Source organism: Ascaphus truei, chromosome 8, assembly GCF_040206685.1.
Source record: "Ascaphus truei isolate aAscTru1 chromosome 8, aAscTru1.hap1, whole genome shotgun sequence".
Lineage (NCBI taxonomy): Eukaryota > Metazoa > Chordata > Amphibia > Anura > Ascaphidae > Ascaphus > Ascaphus truei.
The window spans coordinates 71,652,207-71,673,957 of record NC_134490.1 but is presented as its reverse complement, the minus strand read 5'-3'; the positions used below and the strand labels follow the sequence as shown (position 1 = coordinate 71,673,957).

Genomic DNA, 21,751 nt, shown 5'->3' with positions numbered 1-21,751 from the left:
GCAAGGCATTGTAGGGCGTGACTTTGGAAACTTGAGCAGTAAGTGACAGCTACACCACCCATGCTGTGTGCACTGAGGTGCAGTTTGGGGCCTTATTGGGATTGGCCAGCAGTTTTTAGCAATAGTCTGATGAGTAGGCAATAAGATTAATTAGGGGTTCACGAAACTAAATATTTTGCAGCAGGAGGTGCACAACGTAATATAGATTAGGTACCACTGCTTTAATACCGACACCCTGCAATACACAGAGTGCTGACAGTGTGTCACAGTTACTCCATGATGCACACAGGGAATATATAATGCAATACACACAGTGAACACAGACTGTAACCTTTCTCACATTACTCACCTGCCACATAGTTTCAATGTAAAATGTTCATCCACAATCGTGACAACTTTAGGGAACTGGAGGGTGACCTCAAATTTCGGAAGCACTGAGAAAAGAGGGGAATTGGGACAGGGTCAGAGGTCAGACACGGAGCCAGCGGCAGAGCTGAGAGCAGGCGGGAGGGATCCTCACCATATTCCTCCACACTAAAAGTATGGACGGTGTCTTTAACCCGGATGGAATATTCCCCCAAAGGAGGCTCGGAAGAGAGGGGGAGAGAAAGATCAGCGATTCCCTGCTGGAGGCTCACGTTCAACCACTGGCCAATCCGGTTCTTGCCTGGATCCTGGGAGAGAACAGCACATGATTTCTGCACCATGGAGCCCCCACCTCTAACAGCACCTGATTTCTGCCACACGGATCACATACCTCAAACAGAACCCCCACCCACATACTGCCCCTGATTCCAACCCCACAAAGCACATACCTCATATGGAGCCCCCACCCAAACACAGCACATGATTCCTGCCCCATGGATCACATACTTCATACGGAGCCCCCACCTAAACAATCCTTTGCTCTTTAGTACTTCCAGCCCATCACACACAGCTCTTCATGCATCTCACTCCGGTATATAATGTATTATCTGTACCTGTAATTCTATGAGTGGAAACTGAAACAAAACAGATAAATGAGACATTAGGAAAAATATAATACACGTGTATCATGTATGTGCGTTTCTGTGTGTGACACCCTGTGCTCCCTGCTCTGTGTGTGACTCCCTGTGCTCCCTGCTCTGTGTGTGACTCCCTGTGCTCCCTGCTCTGTGTGTAACTCCCTGTGCTCCCTGCTCTGTGTGTGACTCCCTGTGCTCCCTGCTCTGTGTGTGACTCCCTGTGCTCCCTGCTCTGTGTGTGTGATTCCCTGTGCTCCCTGCTCTGTGTGTGACTCCCTGTGCTCCCAGCTCTGTGTGTGACTCCCTGTGCTCCCTGCTCTGTGTGTGACTCCCTGTTCTGTGTGTGACTCCCTGTGCTCCCTGCTCTGTGTGTGACTCCCTGTGCTCCCAGCTCTGTGTGTGACTCCCTGTGCTCCCTACTGTGTTTGACTCCCTGCGCTCCCTGCTCTGTGTGTGACTCCCTGTGCTCCCTGCTCTGTGTGTGACACCCTGTGCTCCCTGCTCTGTGTGTGACTCCCTGTGCTCCCTGCTCTGTGTGTGACTCCCTGTGCTCCCTGCTCTGTGTGTGACTCCCTGTGCTCCCTGCTCTTTGTGTGACTCCCTGTGCTCCCTGCTCTGTGTGTGGCACCCTGTGATCCCTGCTCTGTGTGAGACTCCCTGTGCTCCCTGCTCTGTGTGTGACTCCCTGTGCTCCCTGCTCTGTGTGTGACTCCCTGTGCTCCCTGCTCTGTGTGTGACTCCCTGTGCTCCCTGCTCTGTGTGTGACTCCCTGTGCTCCCTGCTCTGTGTGTGACTCCCTGTGCTCCCTGCTCTGTGTGTGGCTCCCTGTGCTCCCTGCTCTGTGTGTGACTCCCTGCTCTGTGTGTGACTCCCTGTGCTCCCTGCTCTGTGTGTGACTCCCTGTGCTCCCTGCTCTGTGTGTGACTCCCTGTGCTCCCTGCTCTGTGTGTGACTCCCTGTGTTCCCTGCTCTGTGTGTGACTCCCTGTGCTCCCAGCTCTGTGTGTGACTCCCTGTGCTCCCTGCTCTGTGTGTGACTCCCTGTGCTCCCTGCTCTGTGTGTGACTCCCTGTGCTTCCTGCTCTGTGTGTGACTGCCTGTGCTCCCTGCTCTGTGTGTGGCTCCCTGTGCTCCCTGCTCTGTGTGTGACTCCCTGCTCTGTGTGTGACTCCCTGTGCTCCCTGCTCTGTGTGTGACTCCCTGTGCTCCCTGCTCTGTGTGTGACTGCCTGTGCTCCCTGCTCTGTGTGTGACACCCTGGACTCCCTGCTCTGTGTGTGACTTCCTGTGCGCCCCGCTCACCTGCACATTGTCTGGTTGGAGATTGTCTTTTAGAGAAACAACTCGAAATTTCACTGTAAAAGGAAAAATAAATTAAAATGTTAACTCTTTCCTGAAACTTCTCCTTTGATTTAATTATTAGTTTCTGGGACATTAATTACTTTGTAATCTCTGGATCAGAGCTAAGCTTTGATTACTTATTAATGTCTTTTAAAGATTAAATTATTTTCCAAACATTGTAAAAAGCAAGATGCTGGGAGGGATGAGAGGAGAGCAAGATGCTGGGAAGGAGAAGAGGAGAGAAAGACATGATGGTGTGGGGAGAGGAGAGAAAGACATGCTGGTGTGGGGAGAGGAGAGAAAGACATGCTTGGGGAGAGAGGAGAGAAAGACATGCTGGGGGGAGGGGAGAGGAGAGAAAAACATGCTGGTGTGGGGAGAGGAGAGAAAGACATGCTTGGGGGGAGAGGAGAGAAAGACATGCTGGTGTGGGGAGAGGATAGAAAGACAGGCTGGTGTGGGGAGAGGATAGAAAGACATGCTGGTGTGGGGAGAGGATAGAAAGACATGCTGGTGTGGGGAGAGGATAGAAAGACATGTTTGGGGGGAGAGGATAGAAAGACATGCTGGTGTGGGGAGAGGATAGAAAGACATGTTTGGGGGGAGAGGATAGAAATACATGCTGGTGTGGGGAGAGGAGAGAAAGACATGTTTGGGGGGAGAGGATAGAAAGACATGCTGGTGTGGGGAGAGGAGAGAAAGACATGCTGGTGTGGGGAGAAGATAGAAAAACATGCTGGTGTGGTGAGAGGAGAGAAAGACATGCTTGGGGGGAGAGGAGAGAAAAACATGCTGGGGGGGTAGGAGAAAGACATGCTGGGGGGAGAGGAGAAAGACATGCTGGGGGGAGGGGAGAGAGATATGCTGAGGGGGAGGAGAGAAATACGAGAGGAGGGGAAAAGAAGGAATGACATAAAGGGTGTGAAGAAGAATGACATTATGGGGGAAAGCAGAGACATGAGGGGGCAAAGTACACCGAATATGATCATGTTGTAACATTTGTAGGGGCCCTATTCTTCAAGTTTGTTCTGGGCCCCAAAAATTCTGTTGTTGGCCCCGGTTATATTTGACACAGGGATGTAACGATGTGTTACTTAGGTCACACCTAAAGGTGGTGTTAGCTGCCAACCTTTTTATACACTGTGAACACCCTGCCAGAAAATATTTCTTCTGTGAACCCCTATAACAGGGGTCACACAAGTAAAACCATTTAGCAGAGTACCAGAAAGCAGAGGTGCAGGGGAGGGGACTATAGGACCTGATGCAACTCTCTGCCACCATGACCACCTCCCCAAATGCTGCAGCTCTCTGCCACCATGACCACCTCCCCAAATGCTGCACCTCTCTGTCCCCATGACCACCTCCCCAAATGCTGCACCTATCTGTCCCCATGACCACCTCCCCAAATGCTGCACCTATCTGTCCCCATGACCACCTCCCCAAATGCTGCACCTATCTGTCCCCATGACCACCTCCCTACATCCTATTCTTTCTCTCTTTCCCCCACCATACTCCTCAGCCATCTTCCTCGCTCCCTCCACCATCCTCACGATAGCAAGCTCCCCTTACCTATTACATGGGTCAGCAGGAGGAAATGGAGGGTAGAGGCTGTGGGGCTGCATGAACTTGAAGGAGCATGGGGGCCTTGGAGTGAAATTAAAGAAGTTCAGAGAGTAGAGAAGCAGGGGGAGGGGGCAATGGAGGGCAGCGAAGGATAGAAAATGGAGGGTAGAGAAGGGAGGCTGCATATGTTAGAAGTGAAGGGGGCAGAAGGAAGCCCTGGTATCTGATCTAATGGGGCCTGAAGGGTTCATGCAGTTTGCGACCACATATCCTGGTACCTGCACCCCCCCCCACCCCCCACACACGTACGCTCCCATGGGTATGCGGAGCAGAGAGTTATGGGGAACAAAGTTCCGATACTTGGTGGTGATTTACAATAATCACCATTGAGCATCAGCAGAGTATGTGCCCCATATTTCCCCTCGAAAACAAGCCCGAGGTATGTGAACCACCATTTGGGGAACAGTGCTCTCGACCCTGAAATGTGGGCGTTGGAGGGCACAGGGGTGCTCTTTTCTGTGCCCAGTTTTCTCCACATGTTGTTTGAAGGTGGGTTTGAGGGGATATATATACTGTAGCACTTTGGACTCTAGTATTGAGACACCAGTCAAGTCTATGAGACACAGACGCAAAAAATCAGTGAGACTCAGATAATTGGCGCGTAGGACCCGTCCCTGAAATGTTACCGGTCTGTCCTGGTTTATACACGGATTTGTCAGTCTGGATCAGAATGTTGGATCCCTCTCTCTTCACCAGAACTTTGCTACTTCTGTTTATCGCCTGCCCTCCGCTCTCAATGGAAACTTCCAGCGTAGCCACCTCCTCATTGCCCTCGGAAGGAGGAGGGACCTGAAGGGGAGAAAGCAACTATTACTGGGAGGGGTCAAGTGATGAAATTGTATGAAGCTGAATCCAAGAATGAAATAATTATATCCCAATATGGCCTAGCTTTCTTTGTTAACCCTTCCGCTACCAGAGAGGCCTGCAATGCATTGCGTGTTATTATATGCTGCTATACAATGCACTCTTACAGTGAAAGGGTTACAAATATTGGTGAAAATATTTTTCACAGATGTTAGGAATATTGTACATGATTAACTGCACACCTCAAATCAAAAGGTATTTGTTTCTGATACAGGGGAGATACATGGGGATAACTAGTATATATTATACCTATCTATCTATATATCAGTAGATTATCCATCATTCTACATCTACTTAGGTCTAATGAGACTGGGCATGTTTACTCCACAGAAGCACTAATATATATATATCACTAAGGGTGATGTATATCATACAACAAAAGACAGAAATGCCCAATGCTACATCCAATTTGTCAAAAATACACCGTGAAATACCTATATATTCTCTTGAAAAAGGGTAATTTAGTTAACCCATTGGCCAAAGCGTTATAAGCCTGCAAGCCACATCAAGGCAAGACCATTAGCAGGTCCTAACACAACCTGATTAAAATTCCCATTTACCTCTATATTTGGAGGAAGAATGATCACATTGGATCTGACCAAACCCAGTAAGATGAAAAAACCCAGCTAACTTGGAAAGTAGGGAGGGGCGAGCCTACACCCTGGGGGGGAGGGGTCGCTAAGCTCCAAACAGCTGAGACCAGCTGGAAAAAAGTTAATAAACCCCCAGAATCCCAGCAAGCTCAAGAAACCCCAAAACATACCCCATATATATAATATATAATATATATATGTCTTGCAGTTGGAGTTCACAGCTGGCAGCTTCTCTCTCTCTGGTTTGATAATTGGAGATTACTTGTTGCAGTATATTGCTATTCATTATAGTCCAGTGGTTCTCTAGGCTACTATTATATTATCACTAAGCTGATTTATTTCGTTTTGGCTGTGTTTCATTAAGGTATAAAGTGCCCTATTAGTCCAAGAGACAGGTTAAGAGTTGATTAGAATACTGTAATTATTTGATAGTCTGTGCTATCATTGATATTAGACATCTGCACTTATAAACTTGATGGAGTGGTTTAAATAATCAGACTATATTTTGTTGGACAGCCTGTCCGTCTAGAAATGGTGTCAGACACAATCATTGTGCATAGTACCCCACTGTGGGGTCTCTAGGTATAGACACCACTACTGTTTTTTGCATTTATTATTGCTCTACTAGGTTATTGCTCTACTAGGGAACACTTTTTTTTTTGACCGGGACAAGGGAAGTACCTGTACCTGTTGATCTAAGGGAACGAGCCAGAAAAAGGGGCCAGGTGCCCCGAAATGTTACGTTGCCCCCCTTATTCCCGTTTTCACCTCCCCTTGAGTTCTCTCTCCTTTTCTATCGCATTGTGTTTCTCTCCCCTCACTTAGGATTTTTCGTTTTATGTACTTTGCAACATTAGTGTATGTAATTTTGATCTACTATTTTGTCATTTGCGTAACTTGAATATATGCTTCTGTTTATTAATCTTCTATTCCAGTAAAAACTATTATTTTTACAGTATTCATTTCTATCATTATTTTGAGTGCTGATAACGCATTCAGGTGTTGGATAACGCATTCCGGCATCGAAAAATGGCCCATGGGGTTGCATTGTAAAGCATTGGATATGCCATTCGTTGTAAAGTGAAACGTTGGATAGCGAGGACTACCTGTACAGTAGTTATTTAGGTCAATCTCTCTCTCTCTCTCTCTCTCTCTCTCTCTCTCTCGCTCTCTCTCTCTCTCTCTCTCTCTCTCTCTCTCTCTCTCTCTCTCTCTCTCTCTCTCTCTCTCTCTCTCTCTCTCTCTCTCTCTCTCTCTCTCTCAATCTCTCTCCCTGCTTTACTGTATGTGTTGTTCGCTGTGTTCTGTGCTCTAATTATGTTCTGTGCGGTACCTGAAATCTGACGCAGGTGGAGACTGTGTCTTGCTGGAAGCTCTTCTCTATCAGGATTATGTTCTTTGTGCCCATATGTAGGATGAGCTGCAAATTGCTCTCTCCCTCCACACCCCCAAGGTGGAGACAGGCCAGCTCAGAGTTGGGGTAGCGGAGCTCGGAGGGGATGATCACAGCATAGTGTCTAAGAGGAGGACACAGAGAGTGAGTGGGAGATCACAGAAAACTGTCTTGTGGGTGGAAGGGACACAGAGCATGATGGGGAGATCACAGTATAGTCTGGAGAGGGGATACTGTAGGATGACCAGATGTCTCAGTTTAGCGGGGACAGTCACGGTTTTCAGGGCTTAATCATGACTTTATCGGGTGCAGTCCTGGTTTTGTATCCCCCTGACTACGTAGCGCAAGCACTATTCCCGCATGAGCAGTAAAACCCGGATTTTGCTAGGACAAATATGGTCAGCCTAGGATAGTGGAAATGAGAATGAGAGTTCACAGCATAGCAGGATGGAATGGCAGGGGTGGTGGGGACACATGCCCCCCCCCCGCCCCCTCTCTTGACAAGCTCCACTTGCTGTCGGGCAACATCCAGGCCCCAGATCTCCCAAGCTGCTGTGTCGCTGCCCCGCTTGTCAGCACCAGAAATTGGGCCTGCCCAGTTCAAGATTGGAGCTGGATCAAAGTGCAACCAGACGCCTTCCGCACAAGGATATGACATATAACGTCCTTTCTGCAACATGAATGCAGATGGATAGTAAAACTGAGTACATTGCTACCACAGGGACTTAATGAGTATATGGGATTTGCCATGTTCTTGTAATTATTCCCTGTTTGAGATGTAGTTTTCCTGCACTAATTCTGTCCATTTCTTTTATTTGATTTAATTTGTTATCCTCCACAGCAACGTATATCATCTACATCAGTGCTTGTGAACATCTAACATCCTATTATGTAATACTCTGAATAGGATATTGCACCATTGAGTTTATTTATGATTTGACTTTTTAGTATAGATGATATGTGTAATGTATGCCCCTGTTATAGCAACAAAAAAAAATGAATAAACTATGCAACATTGTATCCCTGGTCTTTATACAAACAATCCCAGGAACACAAAAACATGTTGTTCCCTTTCCACAAGAATGTAACTATATTCAATTCTGTTAAATTACTAGTGTGACAACTGGAAGATATACAGTAGCAACTAATATAGCAATGATCCTTTCTGTCTGTGAGGTACTAACTGTACATACTGTATACACGTCGAGAACTTCTCTAGAGTATACTGTTTGGCATTTATATAATCATATTTAGCCGTTTATCAATCGAGGTTGTGATTTTTTGGAGTGATACGGATAAAAGGCATTTTTGTGATGTATGCATCTTCCGTCATGTTACTTTATAAAAACTTCACGATAGGTAATTTATAACGTACTGTACAGATGCAGCGGCCGTTATTCGAACAAATCACGGAGCCGTTTTCGTGTGCTCTGCTGTATCCCTCGCAGCATTCACCCAGCCAATCACGCCAGGCACACATGTTTATCAAAAGAAAACAGCGCACAACGCCAAATAGTGAAGCAAATGCAACAATATATTATAGAATTAAAAAGGGGGTAATATATCTGCGTACATGAAAAAAGTTGGTAAAAGGCATGTAGTGTGTATCACACTGTTTACCACTCGGCAGCTGTTAACTGTAGAATCGGGTGCTTGCTTCCCTCTGCTGATGCAGCTCAGTTGATTCTGGGGCAGGACGTCAGTCTTTCACTCCCAAGGGGATTTCCCTTCATGCAGCCAGGTTCAGCAGCTGGTACTGTGGCTCGGTGAAATCGCTCCTGCTTCCTGGCCGATATGAAGCTGCTCCTGTACCTCGGCAGGTGTATCCTCTGCACAGAGGTTAAAACGCAGCTTGCTGGGGTGCCCTCAGCGTGCCACGATGCCGCTCCGTCGCGGGACGCTGTGTAATGACGTCACTGTCTACACAGCAGTGGTGGATTCAATAGGGAAGTTTGAACAGTCTTACAAAGTCTCTCACAAGTGTCCAAAACAGCACACAGGATGAAATAAAAACAGGACAGGCCAATACATAGACAAAGGCCAATGTAAGCAGATATAATGCAATAGAATGTTACATCCAACTAGTTTCGTAGAATTAACTACTTCTTCAGGGAATAATTAGGCCATTACCCAGAGGTCTTAAATACCTCACATAGATACCTTATTGGTCAACCAATTAGGGATAGACCAATCATCTATAATAGGTAATGGTCTGCGTGATAGGGAAGATGTGTAGTTTACTTTTAAAACAACAACTTTATTAACAAAAAAAAACAAAACAATACCTATTTAATATAAACTTACATATAGACAAAACCTAGCATAAATAATTAAAAACATGCTGGAATAAAAGAAACACAATATTAGTCGACTTAAAATAGACACCATCATTACTTGCATAAAAAGATGTAACTAGAAAAAAGCGTAGGATAAAGAAAGGAAAACAGAGATACAGAGATAAATGATACATCCCCTAGGTACAGAGGGGTGGTGAGCTAAAGATTCAATAAAGTGCCCAAATATCCACATCCTCATTTAACCCCTTAGGGGACATAGTATCTAACTTATGTATCCAATATGTCTCTTTAGAAGACAATGTTTTAACTCTGTCCCCTCCTCTTCTATTTACAGGAATCAACTGAATCCCCTTAAAAGTGAGACTTGACGGATCTTTATTATGTTGTATCAGGAAGTGTCTAGATACACTATGTTTTTCAAAACCATTTTTAATATTTCTGACATGTTCCTGAATCCGAACTTTAAGGCTGCGTTTGGTTCTGCCTACATATTGATACCCACACGCACATTTCAATAGGTATACAATATGTGTAGAGGTACATAGAATAAAGTCATCAATATTAAAAACTTCCTTCGTTACTTGTGAATAAAAAGTGTGTTTGTCAGGATGTTGGTATTTACAAATCGTGCAATTACCACAGATATAGTTGCCTTTTGGTTTAGGCCCTAGCCAGTTCTTTTTCGATGTAGTATTGCTCTTACTTATAAAAACATCACTAGGAGCTAACAAGTTTTTGATATTTTTTGCTCTCCTGTAAATAAACCGTGGTTTGACGTCAAGATGTGATCCCAAAATGGGATCATTGCACAATATACCCCAGTGTTTGTTAAAAACCTTTTCAATGTCTCTATGAACCGAATTAAAGTCTGTAATGAAAGCCACATTAAGAGTGTCCTTTTTTGTGTTTTGGCCTTCTTTATTTTTAATCGTGGATCTATTTTGAACTAACATATCCTTACGATAAGGTGGGAGTCTCAGTTTATCATGCCCGACCAACCATACCACAGGAATGTCGTTGTGTGGAGACGCTACATAGACGACATCCTGTGTGTGTGGGATGGTGATTACGATTCAGCCAGTGCATTTGTAGCCAACCTTAATAGGAATGACTACAACCTTGAGTTCACACACAAGGTGGATGCCACCCAGATAGACTTTTTGGACTTAAGATTAACTTCCAAAATGGATGGCACCGTGGAGACTGAGACCTTCTTTAAGGAGGTGGATACCAGCAACGTGCTGATGGCGAATAGTAATCACAAAAAGACATGGATAAACAATATACCAGGGGGGCAATTTGTGAGACTCAGACGTAACTGTAGTAGTTTAGAGGTTTTCAACCAACAGGCTAACAAATTATTTTGGAGATTTAGAGAGAGGGGATATCCTAAGGAACTTCTAGAAAGAGAGATCATAAGGGTACGTAATATGGATTGTAAGGATATGTTAGTTCAAAATAGATCCACGATTAAAAATAAAGAAGGTCAAAACACAAAAAAAAAAAAAAATAATTACAAGAACATGGCAAATCCCATATACTCATTAAGTCCCTGTGGTAGCAATGTACTCAGTTTTACTATCCATCTGCATTCATGTTGCAGAAAGGACGTTATATGTCATATCCTTGTGCGGAAGGCGTCTGGTGGCACTTTGATCCAGCTCCAATCTTGAACTGGGCAGGCCCAATTTCTGGTGCTGACAAGCGGGGCAGCGACACAGCAGCTTGGGAGATCTGGGGCCTGGATGTTGCCCGACAGCAAGTGGAGCTTGTAAAGAGAGGGGGCGGGGGGGGGGGGGGCATGTGTCCCCACCACCCCTGCCATTCCATCCTGCTATGCTGTGAACCCTCATTCTCATTTCCACTATCCTAGGCTGACCATATTTGTCCTAGCAAAATCCGGGTTTTACTGCTCATGCGGGAATAGTGCTTGCGCTACGTAGTCAGGGGGATACAAAACCAGGACTGCACCCGATAAAGTCATGATTAAGCCCTGAAAACCGTGACTGCGCTGTTTTCTTTTGTTTCCATTCTCTTAGTGTGTGTGGGGTGCTGAGCCACCCCTGCGTTTACAGCTGCAGACGCCATTATCCCCAACACGGTTATGTGGCACTTATTATTTAATGTATAATTATCTCACTGTGGGAGTTGTGGTTTAATTTTTTATAATTTTTTTATCACTAAATTGATGGTATAGTCACTGCACTGTATATATTTATACATTTAAACTTTATAGGTAGTTAGGTAGTAGCGCACAGTTTTGTTTTTTGTGTTTACACATGTTTATCGCGGGTGCTTTGTTTGAATTTCATGGATTTAGTTTCTTTGCTTGCAATGAAATGAATTAATTGTAATGTGTACAGTACTGTGCTACTGTGTCAACTGTGTCAATTTCAGGTGTTTAAAAACCAGAACACTAAAATGCCATTTTCTGCACTCAAGTTGTAAGGTTGGAAGAAATCACGCGCCATGACATGGGTATTCCGCGGTATGCACCGCGTGAAGTGTTCGAATAACGTCCACTGCATCTGTATAACCATTATTCAATCATAGTCTCTGTATCAATTAGTTTCAAACATAATAATGTTTCACTATATTTATGTCTACTTTCTACTTTAGTATGTATGGTGAAAATGAGCGTTTGTGAAGTTAAATTGTGCAGCATATTTCTCCCTTTTTTTAAACTCTACATTGGGCTATAACATTTCCACTCTAATGAGGCCTCATGTTTAGGGTGACCACCCGTCCCCCTTTTGCCGGTACAGTCCCGGTTTTTCGGGAGCTGTACCGATTTTCTGTGTGTACCGGAAATGTCCCGGATTTTCCTCAATGTGTCCCCATTTATTTATTTTTTTTGTCGCTGGCGGTGCGCGAGTTATTAGCTGCGGTGCGCTGTGCGCGAGTAAGCTGCGGTGCGCTGTGCGCGAGTAAGCTGCGGTGCGCTGTGCGCGAGTCTGCGGCGGCGCGGAGGAGGAGACTGCAGCAGCCCGGCTGGTAAATATTTTTTTTTTTTTTTAATGCCAACCCCCCCCCGGCAGTTTCCTACCTTGTTGGCCAATCCCCTGCGTCCCGGCATTAAGCCCCGCCCCCCGGCATCATCCTTCACCAAGGACCGGCATGAGGAATGGATGGAAGGAAGGGTGCCTGGGGGCTGGGGGCAGGACCAGCTTGCCTGGGGGCGGGGCTTCCGCTTCCTGCGGCAGAGCACACGTGGTGTGTGTCTCTGCCCGTGGCTCCTGGCTCTTCTGCGCGGTGTCTCCCCCCCTCTGCCCGCCCGGGGGGATAGGAGGTGGGTTTTTTATCCTTTGCCCCCTGTCCTGGCGCTTCCCCCCCCCCCTGTCCCCTTGGTTCAGGAGATGGGCGCGGGGGCTGGCAGTGGTGGCTGCGCGGTGTTCCCCCATTCTGCCCCGGGAGCCCGTGGCTGCCCTCCGGGGGAGGGGGGGCGGTGGCAGTTTACCTTTGTGTCCCGGCGCTCCTATCCCCCCCCCCCTAGGTGCGGGGGTGGGTGCAGGGGGAGGCGGAGAGCCACCTGCTCGTGGCTGCCTCTGTACTCCAATCTGTGTGTGTGTGTGTGTGTACCAGTGTCTGTGTGTGTGTGTACCAGTGTGTGTGTACCAGTGTGTGTGTGTGTACCAGTGTGTGTGTATGTACCAGTGTGTGTGTGTGTGTGTGTGTGTGTGTGTGTGTACCAGTGTGTGTGTGTGTGTGTGTGTGTGTGTGTGTGTGTGTGTGTGTGTGTGTGTGTGTGTGTGTGTACCAGTGTGTGTGTGTGTGTGTGTGTGTGTGTGTACCAGTGTGTGTGTACCAGTGTGTGTGTGTGTGTGTGTGTGTGTGTGTGTGTGTGTGTGTGTGTGTGTGTGTGTGTGTGTGTGTGTGTGTGTGTGTGTGTGTGTGTGTGTGTACCAGTGTGTGTGTGTGTGTGTGTGTGTGTGTGTGTACCAGTGTGTGTGTACCAGTGTGTGTGTACCAGTGTGTGTGTGTGTGTGTGTGTGTGTGTGTGTGTGTGTGTGTGTGTGTGTGTGTGTGTGTGTGTGTGTGTGTGTGTGTGTGTGTGTGTGTGTGTGTGTACCAGTGTGTGTACCAGTGTGTGTGTGTACCAGTGTGTGTGTGTGTGTACCAGTGTGTGTGTGTGTGTACCTGTGTGTGTGTGTGTGTGTGTGTGTGTACCAGTGTGTGTGTGTACCAGTGTGTGTGTGTACCAGTGTGTGTGTGTGTACCAGTGTGTGTGTGTACCAGTGTGTGTGTGTGTGTGTGTACCAGTGTGTACCAGTGTGTGTGTGTGTGTGTGTGTGTGTACCAGTGTGTGTGTGTGTGTGTGTGTGTGTGTGTGTGTGTGTGTGTGTGTACCAGTGTGTGTGTGTGTGTGTGTGTGTGTGTGTGTGTGTACCAGTGTGTGTGTGTGTGTGTGTGTGTGTGTGTGTGTGTGTGTACCAGTGTGTGTGTGTGTGTGTGTACCAGTGTGTGTGTGTGTGTACCAGTGTGTGTGTACCAGTGTACCAGTGTGTGTGTACCAGTGTGTGTGTGTGTGTGTGTACCAGTGTGTGTGTACCAGTGTGTATGTACCAGTGTGTGTACCAGTGTGTGTGTGTACCAGTGTGTGTGTGTGTGTACCAGTGTGTGTGTGTGTGTACCAGTGTGTGTGTGTGTGTACCAGTGTGTGTGTGTGTACCAGTGTGTGTGTGTACCAGTGTGTGTGTGTGTGTGTGTGTGTGTGTACCAGTGTGTGTGTGTGTGTGTACCAGTGTGTGTGTGTGTGTACCAGTGTGTGTGTGTGTGTGTACCAGTGTGTGTGTGTGTGTGTGTGTGTGTGTGTGTGTGTGTGTGTGTGTGTGTGTGTGTGTGTGTACCAGTGTGTGTGTGTGTGTGTGTGTGTGTGTGTGTGTACCAGTGTGTGTGTGTGTGTGTGTACCAGTGTGTGTGTGTGTGTGTGTGTACCAGTGTGTGTGTGTGTGTACCAGTGTGTGTGTGTGTACCAGTGTGTGTACCAGTGTGTGTGTGTACCAGTGTGTGTGTGTACCAGTGTGTGTGTGTACCAGTGTGTGTGTGTGTGTACCAGTGTGTGTGTGTGTGTGTACCAGTGTGTGTGTGTGTGTGTGTGTGTGTACCAGTCTGTGTGTGTGTACCAGTGTGTGTGTGTGTACCAGTGTGTGTGTGTACCAGTGTGTGTACCAGTGTGTGTGTGTGTGTACCAGTGTGTGTGTGCGTACCAGTGTGTGTGTGTGTACCAGTGTGTGTGTGTGTACCAGTGTGTGTGTGTGTGTGTGTGTGTGTGTGTACCAGTGTGTGTGTGTGTGTGTGTGTGTGTACCATTGTGTATGTGTGTGTGTGTGTGTGTGTGTGTGTGTGCCAGTGTGTGTGTGTGTATGTACCCGTGTCTGTCTCCCCCTCTCCCTCCCCCTCTCTCCCTCACCCTCTCCCTCTCTGTCCCTCTCCCTCTCTGTCCCTCTCCCTCTCTGTCTCTCACCCTCTGTCACCTTTTCTCTCTCTCTCTCTGTCACCCTCTCTCTCTCTGTCACCCTCTCTCTCTCTCTGTCACCCTCTCTATCTCTGTGTCATCCTCTCTCTCTCTGTGTCATCCTCTCTCTCTCTGTGTCATCCTCTCTCTCTCTGTGTCATCCTCTCTCTCTCTCTCTCTCTCTCTCTCTCTCTCTCTCTCTCTCTCTCTGTGTCACCCTCTCTCTCTCTCTTTGTCACCCTCTCTCTCTCTCTGTGTCACCCTCTCTCTCTCTCTGTGTCACACTCTCTCTCTCTGTGTGTCACACTCTCTCTCTCTCTGTGTCACCCTCTCTCTCTCTGTGTCACCCTCTCTCTCTCTCTGTCACCCTCTCTCTCTCTCTCTGTCACCCTCTCTCTCTCTCTCTCTCTCTCTGTGTCACGCTCTCTCTCTGTGTCACGCTCTCTCTCTGTGTCACGCTCTCTCTCTCTGTCACGCTCTCTCTCTCTGTCACTCTCTCTGTCTCTCTCACCCTCTGTCTCTCTCACCCTCTCTCTGTCTCTCTCACCCTCTCTCTGTCTCTCTCACCCTCTCTCTGTGTCTCTCACCCTCTCTCTGTCTCTCTCACCCTCTCTCTGTCTCTCTCACCCTCTCTCACCCTCTCTCTGTCTCTCTCACCCTCTCTCTGTCTCTCTCACCCTCTCTCTGTCTCTCTCACCCTCTCTCTGTCTCTCTCACCCTCTCTCTGTCTCTCTCACCCTCTCTCTGTCTCTCTCACCCTCTCTCTGTCTCTCTCACCCTCTCTCTGTCTCTCTCACCCTCTCTCTGTCTGCCTCTCTCTGTCACCCTCTCTCTGTCTCTGTCACCCTCTCTCTGTCTCTCTCACCCTCTCTCTGTCACCCTCTCTCTGTCTGTCACCCTCTCTCTGTCTGTCACCCTCTCTCTGTCTCTGTCACCCTCTCTCTGTCTCTGTCACCCTCTCTCTGTCACCCTCTCTCTGTCTCTGTCACCCTCTCTCTCTCTGTCACCCTCTCTCTCTCTGTCACCCTCTCTCTCTCTGTCACCCTCTCTGTCTCTCTCACCCACTCTCTGTCTCTCTCACCCACTCTCTGTCTGTCTCACCCACTCTCTGTCTCTCTCACCCACTCTCTGTCTCTCTCACCCACTCTCTGTCTCTCTCACCCACTCTCTGTCTCTCTCACCCACTCTCTGTCTCTCTCACCCACTCTCTGTCTCTCTCACCCACTCTCCCCCTCTCTGTCTCTGTCTCTCTCACCCTCTCTCTCTCACCCTCGCTCTCTCTGTCTCTCTCACCCTCTCTCTCTCTGTCTCTCTCACCCTCTCTCTCTCTGTCTCTCTCACCCTCTCTCTCTCTGTCTCTCTCACCCTCTCTCTCTCTGTCTCTCTCACCCTCTCTCTCTCTGTCTCTCTCACCCTCTCTCTCTCTGTCTCTCTCACCCTCTCTCTCTCTGTCTCTCTCACCCTCTCTCTCTCTGTCTCTCTCACCCTCTCTCTCTCTGTCTCTCTCACCCTCTCTCTCTGTCTCTGTCTCTCTCACCCTCTCTCTCTGTCTCTGTCTCTCTCACCCTCTCTCTCTCACCCTCCCTGTCTTATTTTAACTGCCGTATACCTACACCGAAGTAACCTACCCTTCTTTCTTCCAGATCTGACTCAAGTTTCACACGGGAGACATTGGAAGACAGGTAGGGAACACCTCCCCTCCAGTATAGTACCTTGAGGGACTGCGGATCAGGTAAGATCCCAGGCGGGATTGCTGCTTTAGAAATTGTGAAGAGGGGGCATCATGACACTGGTTAAGGGGTTCAGAATCATTCACATCTGGGTTTTTTTTGTTCGATTAGTGAGGTCAACACACACACACACACACAACTATGTAACAAAGACTAATGGTCGTAAGTATAAGTGTACTACAATAAATAAACTGTTATGTAAAAAAAAAAATGTCCCGGTTTTTCATTTTCAAAATCTGGTCACCCTACTCATGTTACGGCACCAGATCAGCTATTGTCCCTTGTTTACTGCTTGCTTTTTATTGGTGCAATATCGAGGAGAAACAGGTTTAAATACCTGCAGGACCCTCCTCTTGTTAAGCTCCCAGGAGGAGCGTTATGCCAGTGAAAGGTATGATGGGGTGGCTCTGTTTGCATGATCTCTCTGGAAATCCCTCCATGCCCGGCTTGTCCTCATACCCAGAGGGGCCTGCATGCTTCAAACAGCTGATCGTTTGCCACTAGGAACAGGAGCCGGCTCAGTTCCCGTTCAGCCTGCTTTTACAGTCTAGATATCCTGGACGTTTGCCTGCTGTATTATTCAGCTTTTTTTTGGACTTGTGACTACACTCATCCAGATTCTCCGGGTAACAAGCCAGCGCGAGACCTTTAATCCTATGTGTCTATATTATGCAGAGGCTTTATTCCATTAACAGTTTAAACATCTACATGCTATGTTATATTGAATCAGGGGGTGTTTTATTTAAGCATATACATTCTCTGACCGGCTTGTCACGGTAGGGGGAGAAGGGTGAACACTTTGCCCTTAACCCCACTTATACTCACTTGATTTACCTGCTTGAGTTTAGTGACTGTGCTTACTTTTATGCCTCATACATTTTGGATAGCTGCGAACTTATTCTATTTGGGCATGCTGAGGTACAGTATTTACATTTCCATAGACTGTTTTATATTGTGTGATCCTAGATTTAAAGTTTCATTTTTATAAACCAGTACAGTGAAAGCACAGAAAGTAGAAGATCATGTTTATAAATATCAATATGATATTTCACAAGTGTCTATTTTTTTCATTTTTTTTTTTAATGAAAAATGTAACTGGAAAAAAAACAACATTTAACCAATAATAGCAATAATCCCTTCAGAACAGGGCTATATAGGCCAGTAATACTGGCCTCAGTTCTTCAACTCTAAAAGCCAGTGCATAATTGGCCAGTAGTTCCCCGTTCTTCACGGATTATTACTTAAATCAGAGGTGTGCAAACTTTTTGCCTTGTGCCCTCCTGCCGGCTTTCACCCACTGCTCGCACCCCTCTTACCTATCTCAAGCGTCAATTTACGCTGCGGGGTCATGTGACATCCTGTGACCCCACGGTGTCATTTGCTGCTACGTTGCCATGGCGATGCAGAAAAAAACAAAGACGACAAACACAGACCTCTTAGATGAATTAAAGATGTATGTTTTGGGCTACAAGCCCAAATGTCACTCTGGGCCATGTCACGTCACCCCGGGACGTCATTTGACCCCGCGTTGCCATAGCGACGTGACCCCAAAGCCGTCAGACTCAAGGTATGGGAACTTTATAGAGGCCTCGTACGGTCCCCCGGAATTTTATTTAAATGCTTTGGGGAAGAGAGTGGGGCCTCTGTAAGCGCCGCACCTCCCCGGTTTGCAAACCCATGAATTAAGTAATACATTGAGAGGTGTATTTCATTTTCAAGTATGTCCTAGACACAGAGTTATGATGACAATACATGGTTACATTAAATAAACATGGTTAAACATTATGTGAGAAGACCACAAGGGAGCAGAGAATGAGGTGGAGGAGGGAGGGGGGGGGCAGAGAATGAGGTGGAGGAGGGAGTGGGGGGCAGAGAATGAGGTAGGATCACAGAATAGAGTCAGAGGGGGGGGGATACAGTGAATGAGGGGAAGGATCACACCATAGAGTCTGAATGAGATTCAGAGAGCGGCAAGAGAGTCTACAGCAGGCGGTTGCAAGGAGAGCAGGCGGGGGGGGGCGCAGCAAGAAAAGTTTGTGCACCCCTGGTCTACCGTATAGGCTGTAGGGGGTCTCAGCATAGGGTCTGAGGGGGGTTACAGAGGAAAATAATTATCTGAACTAGCAGTGATTGAGTCATTTATGTTATTAGTAATAATTTTCATGGATTTATGAAGGATAGATCTTGCCAACTAACCTTATTTGTTTCTTTGAGGAGGTAAGTAGGAATTTAGACCAGGGTAATGCAGTTGATGTGGTCTACTTAGATTTTGCAAAGGCTTTTGATACGGTTCCACACGAGAGGTTGGTGTACAAAATAAGGCAAATTGGACTCAGTAATAATGTATGCACCTGGATTAAAAACTGGTTAAAGGACAGACAACAGAGGGTTGTCATAAATGGAACTTTTTCAGGTTGGACTAAAGTCATGACTGCAGTACCTCAAGGATCGGTACTGGGACCCCTGCTTTTTAACTTGTTTATTAATGATCTTGATGTTGGCATAGAGAGCAAAGTCTCCATCTTTGCCGATGATCCTAAATTGTGTAAGGTAGTAGAATCAGAGCAGGATGTAATTTCTCTTCAGAAGGACTTGGAGAGACTGGAAACGTGGGCTGGTAAATGGCAAATGAGGTTTAATACAGATAAATGTAAGGTTATGCATTTGGGATGCAAGAATAAAAAGGCGAATGACACATTAAATGGGGATAAATTGGGGGAATCCTTGATGGAGAAGGATTTAGGAGTGCTTGTAGACAGCAGGCTTAGCAATAGTGCCCAATGTCATGCAGTAGCTGCAAAGGCAAACAGATCTTATCTTACATCAAACGGGCAATGGATGGAAGGGAAGTAAACATAATTATGCCCATTTACAAAGCATTAGTAAGACCACACCTTGAATATGGAGTACAATTTTGGGCACCAATCCTAAGAAAAGACATTATGGAACTAGAGAGAGTGCAGACAAGAGCCACCAAATTAATAAAGGGGATGGACAATCTAACTTATGAGGAGAGACTAGCTAAATTAGATTTATTTACATTAGAAAAGAGGCATCTAATAGGGGATATGATAACTAAATACAAATATATTCGGGGACAATACAAGGAGCTTTCAAAAGAACTATTCATCCCATGGGCAGTACAAAGGACTCGGGGCCATCCCTTAAGGTTGGAGGAAAGGAGATTTCACCAGCAACAAAGGAAAGGCTTCTTTACAGTAAGGGCAGTTAAAATGTGGAATTCATTACACATGGAGACTGTGATGGCAGATACAATAGATTTGTTCAAAAAAAAGTTGGACATCTTTTTAGAAAGGAAAGGTATACAGGGATATACCAAATAAGTATACATGGGAAGGATGTTAATCCAAGGATTAATCTGATTGCCAATTCTTGGAGTCAGGAAGGAATTTATTTTTCCCCTTATGAGATATCATTGGATGATATGACTCTGGGGTTTTTTGTTTGCCTTCCTCTGGATCAATAATTATAGATATATGATAAAATATCTGTTGTCTAAATTTAGCATAGGTTGAACTTGATGGACTGAAGTCTTTTTTCAACCTCATCTACTATGTAACCCCTTCACTGACTGGGGGCCTGCAGTAAATGGCTGGGCATGTTATTATATTAATGTGCCATGCTGTAAATGAAGTGAGTATACAGAGAACTATATACACAGGGACAGAGGGAAGAAGATATAGCTAAAGACACAGAGATACAGAGATACAGACCGCCATGATACATACTGTGCAGTACACATAGTGTATAGTTTAGCAGTCATGCTAAACTCACACACACACACACAGCTCTCACTGTCACACACACACACAGCTCTCACTGTCACACACACACACAGCTCTCACTGTCACACACACACAGCTCTCACTGTCACACACACACAGCTCTCACTGTCACACACACACACACACACACACACACACACACACACACACACACACACACACACACACACACACACACACACACACACACACACACACAGCTCTCACTGTCACACACACACACACACAGCTCTCACTGTCAAACAAACACAGCTCTCACTGTCACAGTTAAGTGACCACACACAGTCACACAGCTCTCACTGTCACACACACACAGCTCTCACTGTCACACAGTTAAGTCACCACACACAGCTCTCACTGTAACAGTCATACAGCTCTCAGTGTCCCATGGTCACACACAGTAGTACAGCTCTTAATGTCACACACAGCTCTCACTGTCACACACACACAGCTCTCACTGTCACACACACACACAGCTCTCACTGTCACACAGCTCTCACTGTCACACACACAGCTCTCACTGTCACACAGCTCTCACTGTCAAACACACACAGCTCTCACTGTCACACAGCTCTCACTGTCACACACACAGCTCTCACTGTCACACAGCTCTCACTGTCACACAGCTCTCACTGTCACACACATCTCTTACTGCCACACAGCTCTCACTGTCACACACACACAGCTCTCACTGTCACACAGCTCTCGCTGTCACACACACAGCTCTACACAAATACTCACAGATCTGCCTCCAATGCCCCCAAGAGCTGCAGTAGGATCAGTCCCACACACAGGCCGTGGGGCAGCATTATGTGAGAGCTCTGAGCTGCTTGTGTGTCCAGTGTCTGACTGCCAGGGGGAACAGCGCACATCCACTTAAATTGCTCACACCCCCACACTCACACACAGGGTCACACTCGCAGTCACAGGCTGGACACTGACCAGAGCCTGACAAATATTTGTTGAGTTTCTGATTGGTTCACTCAAGGTTTGTGGGGGTGGAAGTTAGAGGGGGATTTGGACATACTGTAGGCAAATAAAATTGTTTTTATGGTTAGGGTCAATTGTTTATATTGGGAATGTTACTGGCTTGTGCAAACTAGGAAGAAAGGACTAAAGTCACTAAACCGAACACCTGTAGGACAGCCCTGATTAGGAAGTGTGTGCACTAGTCTCCTCTGGCAAACTAAATATAACCTAACCAGGCATCTTTGGGATTGTCTGTTGGACGTAGGCACTGTTGGGTTTATATATAATGTGGGGATTTATTAATGTGTTGCTCATATAGTTTATAATGTTTTACAGACAAAAATAAGCTTTTATCCAATGTCCCATGTCACAGCTCCATATTTACCCTCAAATCAGAGTAGATGAATTCTCAGAGATGGATTCCCTGTTCTGTGCCTGGTTTCTCCTTTGGAGGAGACCTCACATCTCTATAACAATCACACTGCTGTAGTCACTTCTCAGTTGGTATTTCTGTGACATGACAGCATGCTGTCCAGAGGCGGTATATCACCCGTGAATTAATGAGCAATATTTTTGGGATGGATATTCATCCATATGTATAACTTGCCAAGTAATGTCAACCACTTAGGGACTTATTGTATATACGCTTAAACGTATATACTGTAGAATCACTCCCAT

At 46.5% G+C, this 21,751-nt stretch overlaps 1 protein-coding gene across 1 annotated transcript in view; it reads right to left on the bottom strand.

Annotated features, from left to right (window-relative positions):
* The window catches only part of LOC142501951 (alpha-2-macroglobulin-like), an 80,553-nt gene extending 59,583 nt beyond the window's left edge, over window positions 1-20,970 (bottom strand). The window contains exons 1-7 of the mRNA XM_075612581.1: window positions 20,846-20,970; window positions 6,757-6,940; window positions 4,593-4,755; window positions 2,305-2,357; window positions 981-1,001; window positions 521-674; window positions 350-434 (exon numbers count right to left, since the gene is read on the bottom strand). Of these exons, the coding sequence (XP_075468696.1) occupies window positions 350-434; window positions 521-674; window positions 981-1,001; window positions 2,305-2,357; window positions 4,593-4,755; window positions 6,757-6,940; window positions 20,846-20,913 (728 nt within the window). The 5' untranslated portion in view covers window positions 20,914-20,970. The remainder of the gene's footprint in view (window positions 1-349; window positions 435-520; window positions 675-980; window positions 1,002-2,304; window positions 2,358-4,592; window positions 4,756-6,756; window positions 6,941-20,845) is intronic.
* Between the last annotated feature and the right edge of the window lie 781 nt (window positions 20,971-21,751).